At 35.9% G+C, this 22,261-nt stretch overlaps 2 protein-coding genes across 3 annotated transcripts in view; one reads left to right on the top strand and one right to left on the bottom strand.

Moving 5' to 3' along the window:
• Positions 1 to 22,261, top strand: part of LOC121443088 (rho GTPase-activating protein 6-like) — a 264,957-nt gene that overhangs the window by 125,424 nt on the left and 117,272 nt on the right. The gene's annotated exons all lie outside the window — the stretch shown is intronic.
• On the bottom strand, positions 126 to 10,792 carry LOC121443089 (amelogenin, X isoform-like). Of its 2 annotated transcripts, none has more exons than XM_041644773.1 (6): positions 10,739 to 10,792; positions 8,874 to 8,921; positions 7,438 to 7,482; positions 6,729 to 7,166; positions 1,859 to 1,903; positions 126 to 155 (listed from the first exon to the last, which is right to left on the bottom strand). In XM_041644773.1, exons 1-6 carry the CDS (start codon positions 10,790 to 10,792, stop codon positions 126 to 128), a joined length of 660 nt encoding a protein of 219 aa, XP_041500707.1. The 2 variants fall into 2 exon arrangements, with proteins under 2 accessions (XP_041500707.1, XP_041500708.1); XM_041644774.1 differs by having other exon boundaries at positions 6,729 to 7,094.

The raw sequence follows: 22,261 nt of genomic DNA, 5'->3' as shown, positions 1-22,261 counted from the left end.
CCCAAAGGAAAACTACAAGTAGCAAGAACTTCACAACAAATGTAAGCCGATGAGAATTTTATTAAAGCAATATTGAACACTACTACATGCCATTATGTTCTGGAAAGGTAGGAGACTGGTGAAAATCATTTTTCTGTTGCGGTTTCCATGTTAAGCTGTTAAGAAAAGTAGAACATTGCATTACTTTAAAAACCACCACAATTATTTTTATCTCACATAGCTTTTTATGTTTGGTGCTTAAGTTCATTCTTGGTATTGCCTGCTACCGTTTGCTACCAAGGAGCAAACATCAGGTTTTGGGGGGGGGGTCTATAGTTCCATTTTGTATTGAGTTAGGAAAGGAGGTGTAAACGTGTTTCTTGAAAAAAAGGAGAAACTTGAAATATTTTTCCTGAATTTTAGTGAATAAACTATGATGTACCTTGGTAGGAATAGCTAATGCCATCACTATATATTCTTTAGGTGGTTGGAATGGAGAGAAGACCTATTTAATATTTCAAGTTGCTCAAATGGTACATATCTTCACATGTGTCCTTTTACTATAGGTCAATCTAATGGACTTGTGTATGTACAACATGTATATGCCCTAATAACACTGTAATGTCTGAATCATAAAACAGAAGATAATGGAGGTTTTTTTTTCTGGAGTTTATGGTCAATAAGTCTCCATCAAAATTGAGCAAAATAATTTTCTTAGTTTCACTTTTTCATCAGCTTAAACTTTCACCTCTTTCCAGCGAAGTTCTAGGTCCAGGGCAGACCTAACCTACCTCCAGTCCAGATGTGGCTGGCTCAGGGTCTGAAACCATTCCTTTAGTGTCAAAACAATTCTATTACGAGCAGGGAAAGGAATTTATTTCAATTCCAGATTTGTCTTTTTGGAAAGGGAACTAGAGGAGAAACCGTTGTAGTGTATAATTGCTTAACAAAAGAAAGAAAGAGAATTTTCCAGTTCTTAGAAAACTTTCTTTTAAGATTATGATCTCTGACCTGCTTAGGAAATAGCCTCTTAGCGAGAACTTCAGTTTTAACCAGTCAGTCTGGTTTGTATCATCTTTTGTCTCAAATCCTTGAATTAATAAACAAGCTGCTTCTGCCTCAGAAAGTATTGTATAGAGGAACACTGATAAAATTTTAAGTTCTATTAGCAGTGTCTTAGATCTGTGTTGCCCAATATGGCAGTCTTTTGCCCAGTGTGGGTGCTGAACATTTAGAAAATATAAAATATGGCCAAGAAACTGAGTTTTAAATTTTATTTCTTTTGAATTTTAAATGATATAAATGCGCCAATATGTGTGTGCAGTTTGAAACATCACATTGCATTGTAATTCTATGTATCTACATGTTGATTTGAGTAGTATGGCAGCCATTATTTTCTTTGATAAATAATAATTACTTACAGATTTTTTTTACAATATCTATCCTCAGTATTTGCTCTTAAACATATTTTCGAATATGTGAACTATGAGCATTTTACTAATCATAGCCATTATTTATTGAAGCTGAACTCTTCAATATGGTACAAACCCAATATCATAAAACATTCAAGAAAAAATGCATAGGCACCCAAAAGTAAAGTTTGTGAGGTACATATGAGCAATATATTAGGCATTTATTGAAATTAGGATGTTATTTAATATGAAAAATATTGTAAAACCTCAAGTTTTAAAGGTTTATCTTATAAACATTGTCATATGCCTATGACCTCCATGCCATTTGAAGCCAATTCAACTCCAACAGAATTTTATCAATGCTAGCACTAAACGTACACATTGGAGTGGACATATTTGAATGAAAGAAGAGATTATAAATGCATGCCTGTTAACTTAAAGTAATAAGAAACAAAATGTCTACATACCGGATGCCTTGGCATGCCCTGGTACCACTTCATAGGGTTAAGCACCTTAAGAGAAGGAGACATTAGAATGCAGTTGATTTAATTTAGTTTCATATAAACTAAATACTAAACTCACTAATGCAGTATGAAATATATACTCACTAATGCAGTCCTGTCAGTATTGATAGCCTGAGAATGTGCCTTCTACAAAAGAAAGAAGCTAAAGACATGTCCAGTGCTCCTATATCAAGTATTATGTTACTAACAATCCAGCACATTCTACAAGTTGTTGTCCATGGTCTGGCCAAGTACAATCACCCTCATCTTTTAGAGATAGTCATGAAGAGTTAGAGTCAATTTATATAACACAGCTACAAAAATGGTAATTCTGTTTAAGCTCCTTGGCTCATGCTTCTCATTGAAATATCAAAACATGTTGCTGTAGGTGGTCCCAGGGATGGGTAATTTCAGGACACAATGGTGCCACCAATATCCTCAGGAGTTTTTATTTTTCTGCTTCCAACTTTTTTTTTTATATATATATATAGCTTTAATATAGAAATAGACTTACAGAACCACCGTTCCCTCAGAGACCAGGAAAGCAGAAGCAGTGGCTGGGAGCATGCTCGCCAAATTTATAGGTAAACATTAGCCCGAGGCGAACATGCCCCCTAACGGGCGGGACTTATCCCTACATCTCCCCTTTTTGTCTAAATAAGACAGAACTAAACGAAATACAACTATATACAATAATAACAAATAATAAATATAACAATATTGAGAACAAAACTTTTGCTAAACATTTTATCTCAAGGAGTCTAAATAATGTAGAGAGTAACTACAATTATATAATCTTCAACTCCGTCAAAGATCTGAGAAGGGAATAAATATTACTTAACAAATGAGATATATCCAAAATGTGCTACAATTGACAGAGACAACTGACTACCTGGGCAATCACCCAAAGTCTCGTTTGCAATGTTGAGTCAACCAACTTTGGCTAAGGCCTAACATAACTGACATACTCACAAGACAGCAGACACAGCTCCATGAGTCACAAATTCCAGACAAATGATCAAAAGAACAACACCCTTTTTTCCTAGAGTGTAGCTATACATCCTTTGATAAAAGGATTCCTAATCCCTAAGAGTTCTTTCTTCCCAGAAACTTGTCCTTTGTTCTCATTTTATATTCATGGTCCACTACAACCTTTCCCTCAACTAATAAGAGACAAGCAGTATTAAGTTATGGTAACTGATGCCATAGTTGGTGTAAATGAATGGACCTTCTCTCCCTGGGCAGTAGAGAAGACACATTTCTCTCATGAGTAGGTGGAAGGCCATATGTTGGGATCAGTTCCAGTTCTGTCAATGAGGAATGAGTTGTAAGCAAGCTGATGAACAGCTTCTAATTGTGACTGCTATGTGCCATAGGATTAATGCCATTTGGGCATCCTTTACTGTTGATTAGCTATCTTATTGCATCCCTTTCTGTAAGGATAGGCAATTACTGTTTTTACTATTACATATAGTATAGTACCTAATCTACTGAGTGCTTGAGAAATATTTAGTCAATTGATTAAAAGTGGCCTATTGAAAGACCCCAGTGCTGGGCAGTCTTTCAGGCTGAGGAGACCCTCCCAAGGAACAGCGAGTCACTCTTCGGATGCAAATAGCAAGAGGCTTTATTTAATACACAGGTACCTGGGGCGGCTTAGTCTCTCGGAAGACAAGCGCGCGCCTGCAGACTGGGGGAAGGTCTTTTTATAGGAAAGAGGGCAGCAGAAGCAGATTACAGAAGCAAATGCATCGTTAGTGGTCAGTTGGAATGGGGCAAGGGGCACAGGTGGTTTTTCCTCTCCCAGCACAGATGTATGGGAACAGACATCCTGTTAATTGATGTCCTGTCCTAATCTATGGATATAAAGATCCTGTTTTGCAGCCAGGGACCCTGACCTTACTCTGCACTTACAGTCGTTCGTCAAAAGCTTTGTGAAATGACGTTACAGCAGATAAGCTGGGATCTTTCATAGGGGGAGTTGTCTTCTTCTGTGAATTACTGACATTCTAAGTTGGGCACATGTGCTGACTATAGGCATCCCGTTTCCCTAAGCAAACGGGATGTTCTCATTAGAGCAGGCCAGCTGCGGGTTCCTTATCGCTTGGGGCCAGGTGGCTGACCGGCTGACCGCAGATATCTCGCCTGGCTTCTCCGCCCTTGCTTTCAAGTCGAACTTCCCTGCTCTAATTACTTGCGTTGCTCCAAAGTTTAAGCCTTGCAAAATGGCATTACTGCTGCTTAGTGAGTGGGGGTCTTTCACTATGATAATTGATTAAATGTTTTCTTACCTTTCTTATTGCATTTCAGTTTTTTAAAAATCAACTTATTTGTCTGCATATTGATACCTTCCCAGTAAAGCTATGTTTATACATTCCAGAAAATGATTAAGGGACCTTAAATCATGAAGGTACGGGAATAAAGTTACTATGGATGCTGTGTAATATAAACCCTCAAAGACTATTTACAATTTTGTGTGGGTGTAAGAGGAAAAAATGATTCAAATATAAATATGAGTGGGAAAGAAAACTTCTTTTAAGTCCATTTTATGCATCTGTTAACGTTTTGAAGACCATGTGGTAGGCTTCATCAGCTTAAAGATTATGAAGTGAAAGAAATGACTTGTGTATAAAATCACTGCAGTTCTCTGTTTGAAGCTCCATTATTAAATTTTTCTTAGGCAAAATGATTATTTCAGTAATTTCAAACTCAGTGAAATACTCTACATATAACATAATTTCACTGAAAATATTTTTTTCTGTAAAATGAGTTCAAAAGACCAGATTTTGATTACTAATGTGGTGTGAAGAATAAAGCTAGAGCTCCAAGTCCTAATTTGATTTAGAATATAAGCGATTCTTAAAGTTTATCCTTTTCAATGTAAAGAATTTTTCTTCTAAACTGGCTTTCATTTGGTTCAGGTTCAATGACTACCATGCTGAAATTTCTTTAGCTTCCTCAGCTATTTGTTAATGATGTACAAATTTCTATTTTTAAGAAAAGATTTGAGATACTATAAAGGTTCTCTAAGAAGACATATAGTCATTATTTGCCTGCTAAATGGTCAATTTGTAGGAGCAAATGACCAGTCCTTACATTATTCACAAATAGTCACTTATAAGTTCTCTCAAGTGATAGGAAATTTTAAATTTAATTCAACACAAAGACATGAATGATTTTTAAAACATTTTATTATCTGCTAATGATACTTATTTTTAGTTACAGAATTTACTAAGTGATTGTAGGCACAAATCATTGTGTTCTTGAGTTATTCCTAAAAACAACCGAAGTATCCACTTCGGTTCTCTCATTTTCTGAATTTTTTTAATCCTGAAAAAATATAGCAAAAGGAACAATTAACATAATTTACAAACAGTCCTAGTGAATACTATTTACAATAATAAGTTATGGCTTCAGTTTTGTAAAACAATGTACAACCATTGAGTTTGATTCTGTAATTTCTGAAGTTCCTCATCTTGCTATTAAGTAGAAGTTCCTTATGTTCAAGCCTCTAAGACATTATTTAGTGATATAATAGTAGCTGCCACCTTGCATCAAGTGTTGCCTGCTGTAATCTCATTACTTTATTTCATTTTCCATAAGGCAACTCTAGGCAATCATCAGGATTTTTTCTCTAATTTTAAGCAGGAGAGAACTGAGTCTAAAAAGTTCATACTACCTCCCCAAAGTCACCTTTCCACAAATAGTTTGGGCAAGATAAAAACACATGATCACATCCACGGTGTTAATCATTAATAAAGACACAAATAAACCCCCTTTGCATGCAAACAGAGAACATGTACTTAGTCTATGATAATCAGGAATAGCTACCAGGTTATTGAATTCTAGTCAACTACTAAAAGCTCTATCTCATTTCATAAACAGGCATAGAATTGTGAAGTCATGCATGACAGTATTCTTATAAGGAAACTATGGCAATACTATTTAGAGTTGTCTGTTTTTTCCTTTTCCTGTTTTGAAGAAGGGAATCACCTCCAAAATAGTAGTAACTTGGTACCCTACCACCACTTTCTTTTTTTGAGGGAAAAGCTAGGACTAGAATCTAGGTCACTCCTGCCTCACTTCTCTTTGATTCTTAGTAGCAAATCCTTAATAGCATTTATCACATTTGAATCCATGTGCATAGTATAATCACATCATTTTATATATATAACCAATATTGTGTGCATAAGGATCATTTCATTAACTATTCTCACTTGTTTGTAAGAGCTTTCTGTAACACGAGAGCATTTAATGCTAAATTGTGACAACCTCTTGTCAAACACTTAGTCTGTGGAGTCCTGGTACTGAAGAAGAACCTAACAGTCTCACTAATTTAGCCACTTTTAAGTTGAATGATCACTTTAGACAGGCAATTTTCCTATAAGTCCTGAAAGATAGTTCCCCTCTACTTCTTTCAGCTTGTTCAAATATTGGTTCTCTTCATTCTCAAAAATTACTCCTTTTATAGTCTTCCTGTAGTTTTAGCCTCTTCAAACTAGTCAACCCTTTGAAATGCTAGAAAAAAATGATATTCACCTGTTCTGTTACTCTTAAATGGTTACATTTCAGTAATGCAGAGTCTGCTGATAATTCAATGATTAAAATTTAAATTTACCACAAAATCCATGGTGCTAATTACCAAGACATGTCAGCAAATCATTTGTAAAAAAGAAGGAAAAAGATACAATGTATGCTTGGACTAACAGAAGCAAAGACCTTAAGTGTCTGCAACTCTGGGGTCTGATTTGTTTTGGAACTCAGAACTCTGGGGCCAATTCTGTGAAATCGCTTTCCTAGGATTTGTCTGTTTCTGGCTTCAATGTATACTCACCACTTCTTCCCGCTTGTTCTTGTCTGTCGCTGGCCAAGCTTCCAGAGGCAGCTCAGGAAGAATGGGGGACAGGGGCTGCATGGAGAACAGTGGAGGCAGAGGTGGCTGTGGTGCCAGGGGCTGCATGGGGTGCAGAGGTGACTGGGGCTGCATGGGCTGATGAGACTGGGGTGGGATGGCTTGGGGCTGGAAGGGCTGCTGGAAGGGCTGCTGGGCAGATGGAGGGATGTTTGGCTGATGGTGTTGGGTTGGAGTCATGGAGTGGTGGCCAGGAACTGGCATCATTGGTTGCTGGGGGGCCACTGGCTGTTGAGCTGGCACCACTGGGAGGTGGTGATGAGGCTGAAGGGTGTGACTCGGGGGATGCTGTTGAGACAGCACAGGGATGATTTGGTGGTGCAGCCATCCACCCATGGGTTCGTAACCATAGGAAGGATACTGGTGAGAAACAAAGAGTCAGGTTTACCATTGGCTCAATTGATTTCTAACTGGAGAAGTAGCAGTGGTGTTTGTTATTATGACCTTATGAATATTTTAGTCATTTTTTTCCTTTGCAAGAATTTCTAACAGTGTACACAGATATGACCTTTTACAAACTAAAATTCCCATTAGTGTTTGTAGATGGAGTAGACATGATATTTCAGTTAAAAAGGGAATTAAAATGCATGCCTATTCTCTAAAGGGAATGAAGAACAAAATGTTTACATACCGGCTGCCTTATCATGCTCTGGTACCACTTCAAAGGGGTAAGCACCTTAAGAGAAAGAGACATTAGAATGCATTTGATTGTGTTTAACTACATAAGAACTAAATACTAAACTCACTAATGCAGTATGAAATATAGACTCACTAATGCAGTCCTGTCAGTATTGATAGCCTGAGAATGTGACTTCTACAAAAGAAAGAAGAAGGTAAACATTTGTTGGATGTTTCCTATGTGTCAGGTACTGTGTTATATCCATCCCATCCACTTTTCATGTTTTCTCACATGATCTGAGGCAGGTATCACCCTCACTTTTATAGGTAATGTTATGAAAACTCAGGTAGGTTCATTCACTTAGCTGAAGTTACAAAAGTAGTAATTCGATTTAATTCCACAGTTCCTGCTCTTCATTGAAAGAGCAAAACAAACAATTAAAAATTTATGACACAACAATGTGATATAATATTCATTTGATTCTTTCTTATTTCATATCACAAAGGAGAAAAAAGGTGGAAACCTTTCCTTTCATCCTTAAGACATAGATTTCTTGATCAAATATATCAACATTTTAAACAGTAAAATTTGCCTCAGATTCCTACTAGCAATTTTCTTCAGTTTATATAAGTAAACAGATTCATATCTTTATCTGAACCTGTGAGATAAATAAAGAATTTCATTTCTCTCTAGACAGTATTGCCTTATTAGTTAGACTCAGATTTATAACTCTCTTGTATGGTACATCATTTAATCAATACAACAAAAAACTATTAACCTCACTCAAGTTATGAGTGGAATAGCTCTTTCCATGCCCTTTATTATTCTCCAAATAATATTTTTGAAATGTAGTTATCATTGTCTCCCTTCTCTAGATGAGGAAACCAAAGTTCCATGGGGAAAAATAGATCTTCCCAAGGTTATAGAATTTGCATGCCTTTGAGGAGACCCCCAAACCCTGTTTCTAAAATTCTTCTGCTTTCTGTCACTCTGAAGAGACTCTTTGAAACCACTTTTCCTTGATCACTTAGCAGAGCCAGTGAGAAATGCACACCGCTTGTGGATGTCTTTGAATCATCAATTTTTCCAGCTAGAAAAGATTTTAACATCTTACTTACTCCTCGAATTTTATAGGCTGGCATAGAACAAGACTGTTGAAGCCGAGTTCAGTTTCTGCCCTATCATGGAGCCTTCCTGGGTGGTAGTTCATGGTGGATACATTTAAAACTAGGTTTAAAAGTAGAGGCTGAGTCAGAGTGATCGGGTAGAAGGGTGCTGGGAAATGCAGATTTGAGGCCATCAGTCGGGGCTTAAAGCTGCTGGTGGGAACTGAAAAAGTGTGACCATTTGAGAAACATCTTGAATGAAGAATCAATACACCACTCTTTACAGATCTCAGGACATCTTTAACTCAAACAATGGTCAAAATTAGTAAATAGAAAAATTACCTCATAGCTTAAGTTGATATAACCAGGGCTCCCAGGATGAGGTGGTAGCTTTTTTTAGAAAGGGAAGAGGGCAGATTGAAAGAAAAAAAGGGGGGGGAGGACAAAGAAAAAGGAGAAAGAGGAAAAGAAAGAAAGAAATTAAGTCAGTATCAATTGTTCACATTAAGGATGTCTAAAGCTTTATTTTTTTTAAAAAAATATATATATAGTACAGAATGTATTTGAGGTCTACTTTTAGCCTGAGCATGTATACTGTGGTGGAGAAGCCTTCTCATTTTAAAGAGGCACTGATTAGCTAAATGACTTTCCCAGGGGTTATAGTCAAAGAATCCTACCCCTTTCCAGCCACCCATTTACTTGTTGATCAAACTCCCTCTGTGTTAGGAAAGAGGTATATTTCTATTACACAACAGAAAAATAGCAACAAGCCAGGAATCGTTTCACCAAGGGTCCCTTTAAAGATGAGCTGGTTAAGTGTTGAAGTATCAAAGGGCTTCCTAGTAATTAACATGCAAAATAAATAAATAACACCCTAACTCTATTGTTCAATGTGAGAACAAGATGAGAGTAATAAAATATAAACATCCTACATCCATCCCCTGAACAATAAAATAATTGATGTATTGAAGATCAAGGCCAACCATTTTTATTATTCTATAAATGATTTATGACAGAAATTTAGAAGTTCCAAATAAAAAGCAACCTGGACAATTTTCTAAACCAGAACTGTCTGTGCTTCTCAAAGTGGGGTCAGCTGACTAGGGAGTTCTGGTTGGTGGGGGGGCAGGAGACAGAAAGGTGTGAGCATAAAGCAGAAAACCTCACTCAGACACAAAGCTACTAAAAGGTCAGTTCAAATCTACTCTTCCAAAATGCTTGTGTTTTGCAGCCCAATTTATTCACTCTCATCTGAATGCAAATGAACATTAGTTAGGTAGCTGTCTTCCTTATTTTATCTTGATATAAGCTCTCTGAGACTGGGGTATTAAAAGGGGGTGAATTTATAAATGTCAGCTTCTCAGAGTACAAGGAATCATCAAAATGCAGGATTTAAAGAGCACATAGCACAAAATCTTGGTCTTTTGTGTGAGAGAAGAGAGGCAGGTATACAAGCTTACTGGCTTCTGTTGTACCGAATATTCTTTATACCACTAAAAGCTTTGCTACTGTATGTTCTTAGCTTCCTGACATTATGTACCTGTGTCTGGAGAGTGGGCTAGGCTTCCTGGTCTTTGGTACATTTGAACAGTAATGTACAGACCTTCTACTATAACTGCTTGCTATCTATGAATTTGGCATAAGCAGAACTCCATAAACGTGCTAAGGTCAAGTCCTACCTAAGATGTAAATCAATGCACCAGAGTGGGAGGTCCTTGGGGAAGAGTGAGGTGGTGCAAGTCGGTGTATCAAATATAGAAATGTTACCTCCTTAAGGCAAGAAGAAAATTTGAAACTTGTGAGGAATTAAGTCTTAGAGATTGTTTGGATGTCACATTTGCCTAAGGTTGAGTAAACACTTTCTCTGGAAGCCTTTCAAGGATTCCTTCAAGTAAGATTACTCCTTGTGGAGACAGCAGTGGTGTTTACAAGTTAATTGTTATGGCAGAGTTCTCTGAGGCTAAAATGCTTGTTAAAATGTGGAGTGCTTGGCCCCATTTCAGCTGTACTGAGTCACAATCTGTGGTGGAGACATTCATGGGTTTCTTTTTTAAAAGTTCCTTAAGGGATTCTTCAACACTTAGACACTTGGGGATATTAGATCTTGTGCTGAATGAAACCCTGAAATTCACCAACCATTGGGGGCAAATTTATATTTCCAAGCTTGTGAAATTGGATACAATCAATAAAAGGGGTATTTTACTCACGGGCATAGCAAAAGCTGCTCCCAGGAGGCAGGCAAACAAAATCCAGGTCCCCATTTCTTGATGGTTCTGAAATGGAAATTAACACCAGCCATTTAAAAATGTATTTTTATAGGAATAAACATAATTATGTTTCATACATTTATATAGTCCACATTAGTGTACTGATAATAAAAAGATGGGGTTCTTCTTGATAAAGGACTTCATTCATATGTGATTCCCATTTTGAACCCATAGCATTGCTTCTCTATTGTAATTATGCTACAGAGGCCTTTCAGTTTAGCTAAAGGTTAAAAAGTTATAGGAAGACAAGTTATCTACCAAAATGAATTTGTATGCCATTTTTCTGTATATATATAGCCTATAGATTCATAGGAGGTAAATGATCTATAAATAATGATTAAAAGAACCTCATCAAATAGAAAGGTGAGGAGGTAATCAAAGTGAATGTAATTTTATGCTTTTGTAAGAAGACATGAAAATGTTCTTTTTGGGTACAGCCCACTTGAACAGTGCCACTGTTAAAAGCATAAACAAATTATTTGAGAAAATTTTGAGTAATTTTCCAGAATAGACTAATGGAAGAGTTGGTTTAGGTCCAGATGTCACCATCTGTAGAATTTTAGGCAAGAATCTCTCATAACACCTTTGAGTTCCAGGTGGAAATCAAAAGATGCGGTTAAACTAAAGGGAGGACACAGTGCTACCATTCTCTGCTTCTTTAATGGTTCTAAATGAATTCTGCCTAAAAAATTCTGTCTTTCATCAGTAACATCATCTTTAGCTTGTCAACAGTGGAATCCTACATATGAATGTCATTGAGACATTAAGCAAGAACTGGCCATCCCCAAAAATGTACATTGTTTTATGACAACACCATGAAGTACATATAAGATATGAATGTAACATGTAATGGTGCTGGCTATGAAAAGTACATTGAGATTTTCTACCTTCTAAATCTATTCTTTTTACAGAGGTTAAGTTAATAAGAAAAAAGCATTTACACTTGATATAATTAAACAAAGCTTTGTAAAGAAGTAGGTCATAGCCTGTTAAAGCACTATCCTAATTTAAAAAAGCAAATAAATATTTTGGTGTGAAATCTGGCTCCATAAAAGCTTTGGAATCCTTGACCTAAAACTTATAGAAATGATGCATTGCTGTACCACAAAGTTGAACATTCATTTCAATGATCAGAGACTATAATTTAATTATGTAAAGCTGAAGAAGCACATATGTTGTGGATGGCACAGAGTAATAGAAATGTGTAATATATTCACACCTTTGAAACATAAAATTCAGAGAAAAAATGACCCCAATTAAGATAGTAAATTATGAATAAACTCCACATACCTTTGAATGTGTTCTGAGTGAGTTTCTGTCTGAAGCTCAGGGATGCTTGATCCTTTGACTTCTTCCAACTCTGGGCCCCAATTTATATCATCCAGAGCATCTAGAGCAGCCAATCAGGTTTTAGAATGCAAAATGTGCTGAGTCTATCGAAAAATCCCTGTATCATGATTTTTTAGATGCTGTGAGCACTGTTACGGTTGCATGTTATGATTAGTGCATATAGTCTTTCATTACAGGCAATAATAGGTTTGGAAGACTTCTTCAAGTCAGCAAATGAGTTGACTGCATATGCTGATATATTTGAATTCATTTTTAAGGAAGTTCTATTCCATCATCTACTACTCAGTTCTAGCAGTTAATGTTGTCCTTTTTTGGAAACCGCGTAAGGTTCTCCAGACTTTTCATATCAGGAGGCATAGATTCATATCTCATTCTAGTAAAATAAAATCCAAAGCTCTCTTAGAATTCTCCAGTTGCCAGTGTTCTTTCTCTGCTTCTATTAAAAATATTTTCTCTGTCCCCTGTGTCCTTTAGCACCACTCCTATGTCCACCTTCTTGACCCTTTCCAGGAAAGTACCTGCCCTGCAAACTACCGTGACCTCACGACTATTCCAATCACAATGCTTATTCTAATGCACTCCCTGAGGGACAAAGTAAATACCTATCACATTCCAGAGAATGTTCTTGGAAATATACTTGAATACTTAGAAACATGTGTAACAGGAGATATTGCCCCGGTTCTACTACAGAGCCAGTTGGCATTTCTTAACCTGTGGGTCACTACCCCTTCATGATTCAGATGACCTTTTCACAAGGGAAGGATGACAACCACCGCTCTCGACTTTTCCAGCACTGACCCAGTCCAGTGTTTCATATTGAAAACTGAAATTGACATCTCTTTTTAAGTGCTTATTAACTGTCCCTTTAGTGGCATTGCCTCCATGTTTTCACCAATCTCACCTTTACTTAAACACTACTAAAGCAAGTCCATTCACTTTGTAAGAGGACTTCTGACTTAACTATTGAATTTACGAGCAATATACTTCTCTGCCTTAATAAAGTATGGGTTGGCTTTAATTTATTCTACAATATGATCATTTAAGACATAAATTTATAACTAATGACAGGGACTAATGGGGTTTGTATCAGTATTAAATGATGTTCAATAAATTGGGGTTATAGTTAGATCTTTCAAATACTTATAGAGTTTTTAAACTTTCACACATATACATATTTTTCTATTGCCACAAGTATGCTTAACTCCTAGACCCTTCAAATTGATAAATTAGTACAAGGAGAAAATAGTCATAAGAGTATGTAATGTATAGTATTCATGACAATATTGAATTTAGACAATGTTAATCTTGACTCCTGCTTCACCCCAGACAGAGGAAACATTGAGAAATTACTTAGATGTGTGAGTCACAGTTTCCTCATATGTAGGAAGAGTACAATAATACAGTCAGTCTACCTAAGACAATTAGTGTAAAAAATAGGCGAGACACATACACAGGGAAACTGAAAGTTGTTTGTTGCCCATACCACTCCTATTACCTGGAAAATGTTAAGTGTTTAAAGTATACGAATAATGCTTAAGATCTAAGGTGGGCTAAGATCAAAGTTTATCTTTGAGAATAAATTAGTAAAGACAACTGAACATCATGAGGAAAGGTAGATCATTCAATTTCGAAGAGAAAAAATGGCAGCATAGTAAGTGGAAGGGCATAAGAAGCCTAATGTTTACCACATAATGAACACAGAATATGACCCTAAAAATATGTCAAAGGTTTGCACTTTTATGAATATGTTTATTGCTGAATCATCTATATCAGATGCAAGACATATTCTCTCTGAAGGAAGCTGTAAAATGATAGAGTAAGAAAAATGTTGATCATATATTTTCATTCAATCTTCCACTCAATTTATTTAAGCCTGAAAGGATTTGGTACATATTTTCTTTTACAAAATTGTAGATAATAAGAAAAACCTAATTAATAAAGACATTGATGGATTACTTTTGGCCTTACAGCCACATGCAGTGTATCTCATTACTGTTTTTTATCTTTCAAGAATGAAAGAAAGAGTGATAGATTTAGTCACAGTGACCCACAGATGTGTTCTTATTATAACACTTATTTTCTGACTAAGGCAATTACTGTGCATTCACTGTGGACAGCAGTTGATCAGACACTGATGGCCAGTTCCACAGAAATGAGACAGTTATTTCTGGTTTTTTCCTCTATGTCATGTCCTAAATTATTGGATATTAAAATATTGATTTTTATCTGGAATTTTCTCCACTAATTTAGCTACCATTCATATAATTTTAAAAAATGTGAAGTACAACCATATGTGGTGGCTCATACTTGTATTCTCAGCATTCTAGGAGTTGAGGCAGGAGAATCATCACTGTTTGAAAACAACTTGGTCTACCAGTAAGTTTCAGTACAGTTGGGCTACAGAGTGAGAAATTGTTACCAAAGAAATGCTCAAGTCCATTTCAAAATGGAAAACTGATCTACATAGGCATTTGTCAAAAAGAAGGGATACAAGTGGTCAGCAAATGCATGGAGATGCTCACTGTCATTAACTATCAGGAAAATACAAATCAAAATTATGATGAGATATTATCTTACCAAAGTTAAAATGGCTACTCTCACAAAGATAAGAAGTAACAAAGGTTGTCAAATATTTAAAGAAAAATAAAGTGCTACACGCCTTGGTAAAGATATAAATTCTCAATACTCAGCCATCAGAGCACTAAAAATTGATCTTTACCATGATCCAGAGATCCATATCTGTGTATACACCCAAAGAAAGTGAATTCATTACTTCAAAGGCAAATCTGTACTCCCAGGTTTACTGTGGTACTGTTTATAGCACCTAAGATACAGAATCAACATAGATGCTCGTCAACAGATGAACGGATAAGTGTATATGTACACAATCTTGTTTTATTGTCCTATAATAAAGATGAAATCCTGTCATTTCCAGTAAAGGAATATAGAACTAGAAACAAGTTTTCAGAAAATGTTAATTAGCTTTATATGATCATGTAATTCTGAATATCACACTCTACTCCAAAAATATGCACAATAAACTCAAAATCCATAAAATTACTGAGTGTTTTAGGAAAAAATCAAAGCTCAATTAAAATTTTGCCTGAATCCAATTATTTCATTTTTGCATAAGTTGATTTTGGAAAACAAAACTTACAAAAATATTTTTTTTATTTTATATAGAGTGCATAACATTTCCAGAATAATCCTGTTTCTCTTTCTTTTTGAAGTCGATTATTTGTTATTTTCAATCAGTATTTAAAACAATTTTTTTTTGGTTTTTCGAGACAGGGTTTCTCTATGGTTTTGGAGCCTCTCCTGGAACTAGCTCTTGTAGACCAGGCTGGTCTCGAACTCACAGAGATCCGCCTGCCTCTGCCTCCCGAGTGCTGGGATTGAAGCATAAGAAATTTTCCTGTACGTGATGTCTCTAAGACTAGTGTAATGATATGGATCCCAAATGTGTTTTTATTTGTTCCTACTTTCATCTCACATATCTGTAACTGTATATATTTGTGCTGACTACATATGAACTGCAGGCTGTTCTTGTTATTAAGAGAACAAAAAGTGTGTGAATTTATTACTGCTTCTAAACACTGTCCTTGGAAGTGATAAGTGAATAAATTTAAACGCCCTTCTGAATTAAAATAGTTCTTTTGTCATTTTTGGTAGTTGTTATTCTTTTGTTTGATTTGCAACCCATCACATTTTGCGGTTCCCAGGATGCTTATGCTAGCAAGTTTCCCCCTTTAAATTAGCTGATTCTGATTCATGGTTTGTTGAGAAGCCATATAACCAAGTTACTTAGAGATTTTTATCAACTTCAAGCAAAGGAACTCTCTCCGACAACATGATCTGCTCATGGCATTCGGGGTCACCTGTAAGAATTGCCCAAAAGATTCATTTTCATAGCATTTGATGGAGATGGTGGCTTCAGGGAGGATATTTTCTACTACTGCTTGATAATTCTATCTTCTAGCTTACTTCCTGAGTCTCAGCCACTTTTGATTTATGAGAATGGTCATTAGAAAAGTGAATACTGCGACCCTTTCATATCAGCTATATAGTACCTCAATTCTCAAGCCTTCTCTTAAAGCAGACTCAGAGTTGACTAATATTCTAAAACCATTCCAAGACTAACTACTTTTGGGTAATTAGAATTAAAGTTAGCTTTCAAATTATCTAGTTGTACAAAGAGGACCCTAAGAGAGGTATACATGGATCTACTGTATATGGGAAGTTGAAAAAGGCAAGATGTCCTGAGTAAATTGGGAGCGTGGGGACCATAGAAGAGGGTAGAAGGGGAGTGGAGAAAAATGGAGGGGAGCTGAGAAAAATATATAGCTCAATAAAAGCAATCTAAAAAAAGAAAAGGAAATTATCTGGTTGTAGAATTCATTCATAAGGAAATGCAATTTCCATATAGATAGAGGAAAATTTCACAAGAGTCCACACCTAAGAGAAGAGCTACAGACAATGACAATGACTGTTAAAGAAAGAAGAGCAGTATTTTCTTTTCTCCTGTTTTAAAAGACATAAACCCAATCCTAAGGAGTCAGCCCTAAATTTATGAAAATAGTGGACTAATATAGTCATGAACTCAAAAGTATGTGATTGGGGGAACACAGAGTTGGAAGAGGGATGGGGTGGAAAAGTTCCAAATACAATATACTCATATAAGAAATCCTTGAAAATTATTTTTCTAAGAAAATAAAAAATACCATTTGCTAAGATGAATATTTTCTGGAATATAGAGTCCAAACTTAGGTATGTCACCACTTACTGATTGTGACAGACACTGATTACTTTTGACCCATAGAAACCCTTGAAATGTACTGTGTCTTATATTTCCTTTGAGGTACTTTTTGTAACTTATATAAAGTAGGTGCTAGATGGTTGATTGGTAAAAATGTCAAAATTATTCATGATATTGTGAAAATATAGAAAATAGTGTTGTTTAGTGTGAATTCCTCATAGGCAAAGACTGCAGTAATTTAGGTGAAATACTTGACTCACTGGGAAAGAGCTCCTGGCTCCAGAGCCCTTCCTACCTTTGTCCCTTCTTCCCTTCCTTCCTTCTTCCCTCCTTTCCTTCTTATTTTAATTTGTGCAGATGTTTTACCAAAATACTAACAGTAGTTATGTAAGGAACCCATTCCTGAACACTTCTGGGTAGCCAGCATTTCATTTCATCCTTTAAGGTAATCTGTAAATTCAATAAACCCAGGAGAAATATAAGACATTTGGGCCACAGTATTTTTTCATTCATGCTCAGCAGGATTGATGAGTACAAGATATGCCTAACCCTTTCTTAGAGCCTGGGTTTATTTAATATTCCTTTGGCATGGCGGAAGGTTGAATAAAAAGTTCAGATAAAAGCACAGTACTTTGAAAGTGAGAAAGGCCTTTTTGATTACTTATGGATAATACCTTAGGAATATAAGTATCCACAGAAAGAATTCATATAGCTTGTAATTTGGAAAGTCTGCAGGCATTTGCTAAGTATCTGGTGGAACACCTTTCAATGAAGGAAATTATATGTAGGTGGCCGTGTGTTGTTTGGGTTATAATTAGCTGGTAATGTCAGGAGTGAAAATGTTATACCTGTGTTAACAGAGGTAACACAGTAATGGAAAAACGAGAGATTTGATTTAAGTTTGTTGGACAGAATGCACCAAAATTCATTTTGCTATCCTACTTTTGTCCAATAAACACACACATTGGCCAGTAGTCTCTATACTGTCAAGGGAAGCAAGAAATTTGCTCTTTGGCAGAGGACAGACTAGGGCATAATTATGCTTGGGCCATTGATACATTGTGCCTGGCCCAGATTCGTGAATACTTTGCTGGCAAATGGGCATTCCTAAGTAGAGCGTTTCTAATAATATTCAATCTTAAATATGTTTTGCAAAAGTAAGAGTGACTGTTTCTTTTCTTTCTTGAGATGAGGTCTTACTATTTAATACTACTGGCTAGACAGGAACTTGATACATAGTTCTTAATGACCTCAGACCTTTTCCTCAGTCTTTACTTTGCTGGTGCTAGGATTAAAAGGCTGCACCATCAGGACCTGTTCAAGAGTGACAATTTAAGCAATTGCAAGGAAAGGAAAGGGAGAAAATTCAATGAAACAAAGGAAAAATAATCAAAAGGTTGGATATTATTACTCATATTTTAATATATAGGGTTTTCTTCCATTGCTCTTGGACAGAAATGATATATCATATACACTTCGCATATGTCAGTTTCCTAGACAAAGTGATAGCTTATATATTTAAAAAGTAAAGAGTTCAGTTAATGATATTCATATTAAATATAGGGCAGCATATGAGATCTCTTGCTAGAGATCTTATTGTTCAAGTCACCTAGATATTACTCTATAAAATGAGTTCCTGTTTATTCAAAAATAAAATCAAATGAAACATTAAACACATTGAAAATGTTTTATTCATATGTAATTTTCATACCTTCAAATTTACCTCAAAATGCGCAGTCTTAGTATCCTGACCCAGGTTCTAACTATCAACATAATCTAATTTTCAAACATTTTCATTACCTGGAAATAGTTATTAGCAGACACTCTTGAGCCCCCAACAGCAATGTATTTTCAGTCTCTATAGATTTTTTTTGTCTCCTTGGATTTCCTGTTTTTAATATTTCATATGGAGTTATATAATACATGTTGGAAAAACAGATCTCTGGCAAACTCTGGCATCCTTGACATATGGGATTAACCAATTCTTTGCTGTGGTATGTTCAGCAGCATTCCTAGGCTCTTCTCCCTACATATCAGTAGCCACACCCCACCTTATCCCACTCCCCACTACCAAAATATGTCAAGGTAAAACTGTCTCCAGACAGGCCACACATCCAAAAGAACCTAATTGTTCTAAGTAGAGAATTGTAGTCTGATGGTGCCTATAAACTGAGCTGGATATAGGGTGGTATGAAGTTGGCTGGAGACCTAGACCCCTGTGTTATTGCAAAGAGACCAATGTCTCAGGGTTCCAGAAACTCCACACTTCCAACCTTCATTTTCAAAATTCTGATTTTCTTCTTTTAAAAAAATAATAAACCAAGAGTTTCCATGTATAAAATTGTCAAAAAGTAAATAAAAGATTCTCTATTATTTAAAATCAAATGGAAAGATGAATGGGGAAAAGCAAGTAAAGAATTCGTTCAATGAAAATTACCTGGGACATAAAAGTTCAAAAACTACCTGAAAGATAAAAATCATCTAATCTTCAGTCTGTTAAAAAAAAACAGAGAAATTTTTGGGTTTAGGAATTGGTACGGATGGGAAGAATATGCATTATGAAACTGTCAAATATTAGTTTCAATTTTTGAAAAGTTATAAACAGAAAAATAATAAGATTCAATTAAAATGAATAAATTGCGGCTGGTGAGATTGCTGATATAAGTAAGATAAAGGCACTTGGCCAAGTCTGATGGTCCCAAGAGCCACATGTTCGGAAGCAGAAGCAACTTCCACAAGTTGTCCTCCGACCTCATGCACGCACTGTGACACTCACTTCGTCCATGAAAACACAAAAGAAAACAATAAATAAAAGTCTTATACAGTTTTAAATGAAAAAATATACAAATAAATTAGTTTAAGATAGAATTAAGCAGATCTATGCCTGTGGTTTTTAACTTCATTTAAAGGACTGGAACTGTGGTGTCAATAATGTAAAAAAAAAAATCTAAATGAGCATTTGAGCATTCCCATGCTACAGCTGTAAGAGTGTGCTGATAACTTTAAAGGAGCTTAGCTTAAATCATTCTCTGCTCTATAAACACTCTTTGAAAAGCAAAAGGAAGCATGAGATTTGATTTATACCGTGGCTAATGAAAACAAGTGGGCAATCACCCTTTGATCATATCCTCCTAATCTAACGTAGTCTCAGGAATGTAGGAAAGGCAGGAAGTGCTTGGGCCATAGAAACTTCAGAAAGTCCATGTGTGAATATGTCCTCATTTTAGTTTTCCTTCCCTCCCCCTCCTTTTCTCTCCCCTTTGCTCCTCACCCACTTCCCTATTATCCCCCATCCCTTTCCTTTTTTTTTTTTTTACCATTTTCTTTCTCTCCAATTCCCTTCATTTTTCCTTTTCCCTTTTTTCCCCTGTCATGGTGCTAGGGATGGAACCTAGGGCTTCAAACATGATGTATAAGAGTTCTATACTGAACAGCCCTAGAAGTCATACCCTTAAAACCAGGCCCAGGAATAAAATGAGCCAATAGGCTTCAGCTAGCGATGATTTTTTAAACATGTTTAAGGTAGGGTGGGCTAGAATATTTTATAGGCTATGTGTATCAAAGTTTTTTTATGATACTTTCATATTATGATAAACTTAAGAGACTATAACACCATTTTAGGTAATTTGCACAGTACATGAGACTAAAACATAGTTGAATATTTAGCAAAACTGAACAAAGGGATAGATAGTTGGGTAGCACTGGGTCTCTACAAAGCACTTCTTATGCACTTGACTTCTAATATAATTTAGAAGTAATGATCTTCAATACTCATTACACTTAAGAACCACTTGGTGAGTTTTTGAAGACATTTTTGTCTTGGTTTCATTCCATCCAATTTCTCATTTAATTAAGCCAAGCACCGGTTTTATCTGTTATTGTAATTTTCAGTAACCAGAGGAGCTTGGAAAAATATTGATGACTAGGTGCTATTTCTGGAAGTTTTGTTTCTGTTGAATATAATGTGCATCCAGAGTTGAGATTCATAAAGGCAATGTATTGTGAGCAATCTGTTTTGTCTGTTACACCTTTACTTCATATGGAAGGCTATGCTTTCTATCAGTCTTGCCCAAGCCAATGTTTTTAATCTTCTATATGAATTATCATTCAGTGCAATCAATTAAAATAAGAGCATCTAAAAAGCATCATTGATGATTATGAAAGTACTGCCTTATCTTCAGACCTGTAACACAATGACAAATCCATAAGGAGCACTCAGCATTTGCTGAGTGATGGATAAAATGTGTCTTTCGCGGCCTCTTGGTCTATTAGAAATATTTCATTTGAAACTGGATTTCTCACAGTCCATGTTAGAGTGCTAACATGTTGATTCAATGAAATGGTGCATTTTATGAACCATCCATCTGACTGTGTTACTTTGGGTGTAGCTGTTTTGATTTTTGTTCCCTCCCTCTGAGTACATGGTTTTGTTCATTTAATCAAACAAATTCAGTTGTTTTGCCATTTTGTAGACACATTCTTTGTGTGGCCAGGAGTCCTGTTTGCGGTGACCACACCACAACTAGTTTTGAATGTAGAGCAAACAAGTGCTAATTTGAATCCATTGTTAAGATTGCCAGCAACCTCTTCAATTTCTTTCTTCAATGCCTTAAAGTTCTTGTCAAATAGATCTTTCACTTCCTTGGTTAGATGTACCCCAAGATATTTTATGCTGTTTTTGGCTATTGTGAATGGTGAAGCTTCTCTGATTTCCCTCTCTGCTTCCATATCCTTTGTGTATAAGAGGGCGACTGATTTTTTGGAGTTGATCTTGTATCCTGCCACATTACTAAAGCTGTTTATCAGCTGTAGGAGTTCTTTGGTGGAGTTTTTGGGGTCGCTTATGTACACTATCATATCATCTGCAAATAACGAAAGTTTAACTTCTTCCTTTCCAATTCGAATCCCCTTGATTCCATTATGTTGTCTTATTGCTATTGCTAGAACTTCAAGCACTATATTGAAGAGGTATGGGGAGAGTGGACAGCCTTGTCTTGTTCCTGAGTTAAGTGGGATGGCTTTGAGTTTCTCTCCGTTTAATTTGATGTTAGCTGTCGGCTTGCTGTATATAGCTTTTATTATATTTAGGTATGACCCTTGTATCCCTAATCTCTCCAAGACTTTTAACATAAATGGATGTTGAATTTTGTCAAATGCTTTTTCAGCATCTAATGAAATGATCATATGGTTTTTTTCTTTCAGTTTATTTATATGCTGGATTACATTGATAGATTTTCGTATGTTGAACCAGCCCTGCATCTCAGGAATGAAGCCTACTTGATCATAATGGATAATTTTTCGGATGTGTTCTTGGATTCTATTTGCCAGTATTTTGTTGAGGATTTTTGCGTCGATAT

Source organism: Microtus oregoni, unplaced genomic scaffold (genome assembly GCF_018167655.1).
Source record: "Microtus oregoni isolate MIOR12 unplaced genomic scaffold, Mior012 000099F_ref0000060, whole genome shotgun sequence".
Taxonomy (NCBI): Eukaryota; Metazoa; Chordata; class Mammalia; order Rodentia; family Cricetidae; genus Microtus; species Microtus oregoni.
Note: the sequence above shows the minus strand (reverse complement) of the source record. Positions and strands in the feature narration are given on the sequence as shown.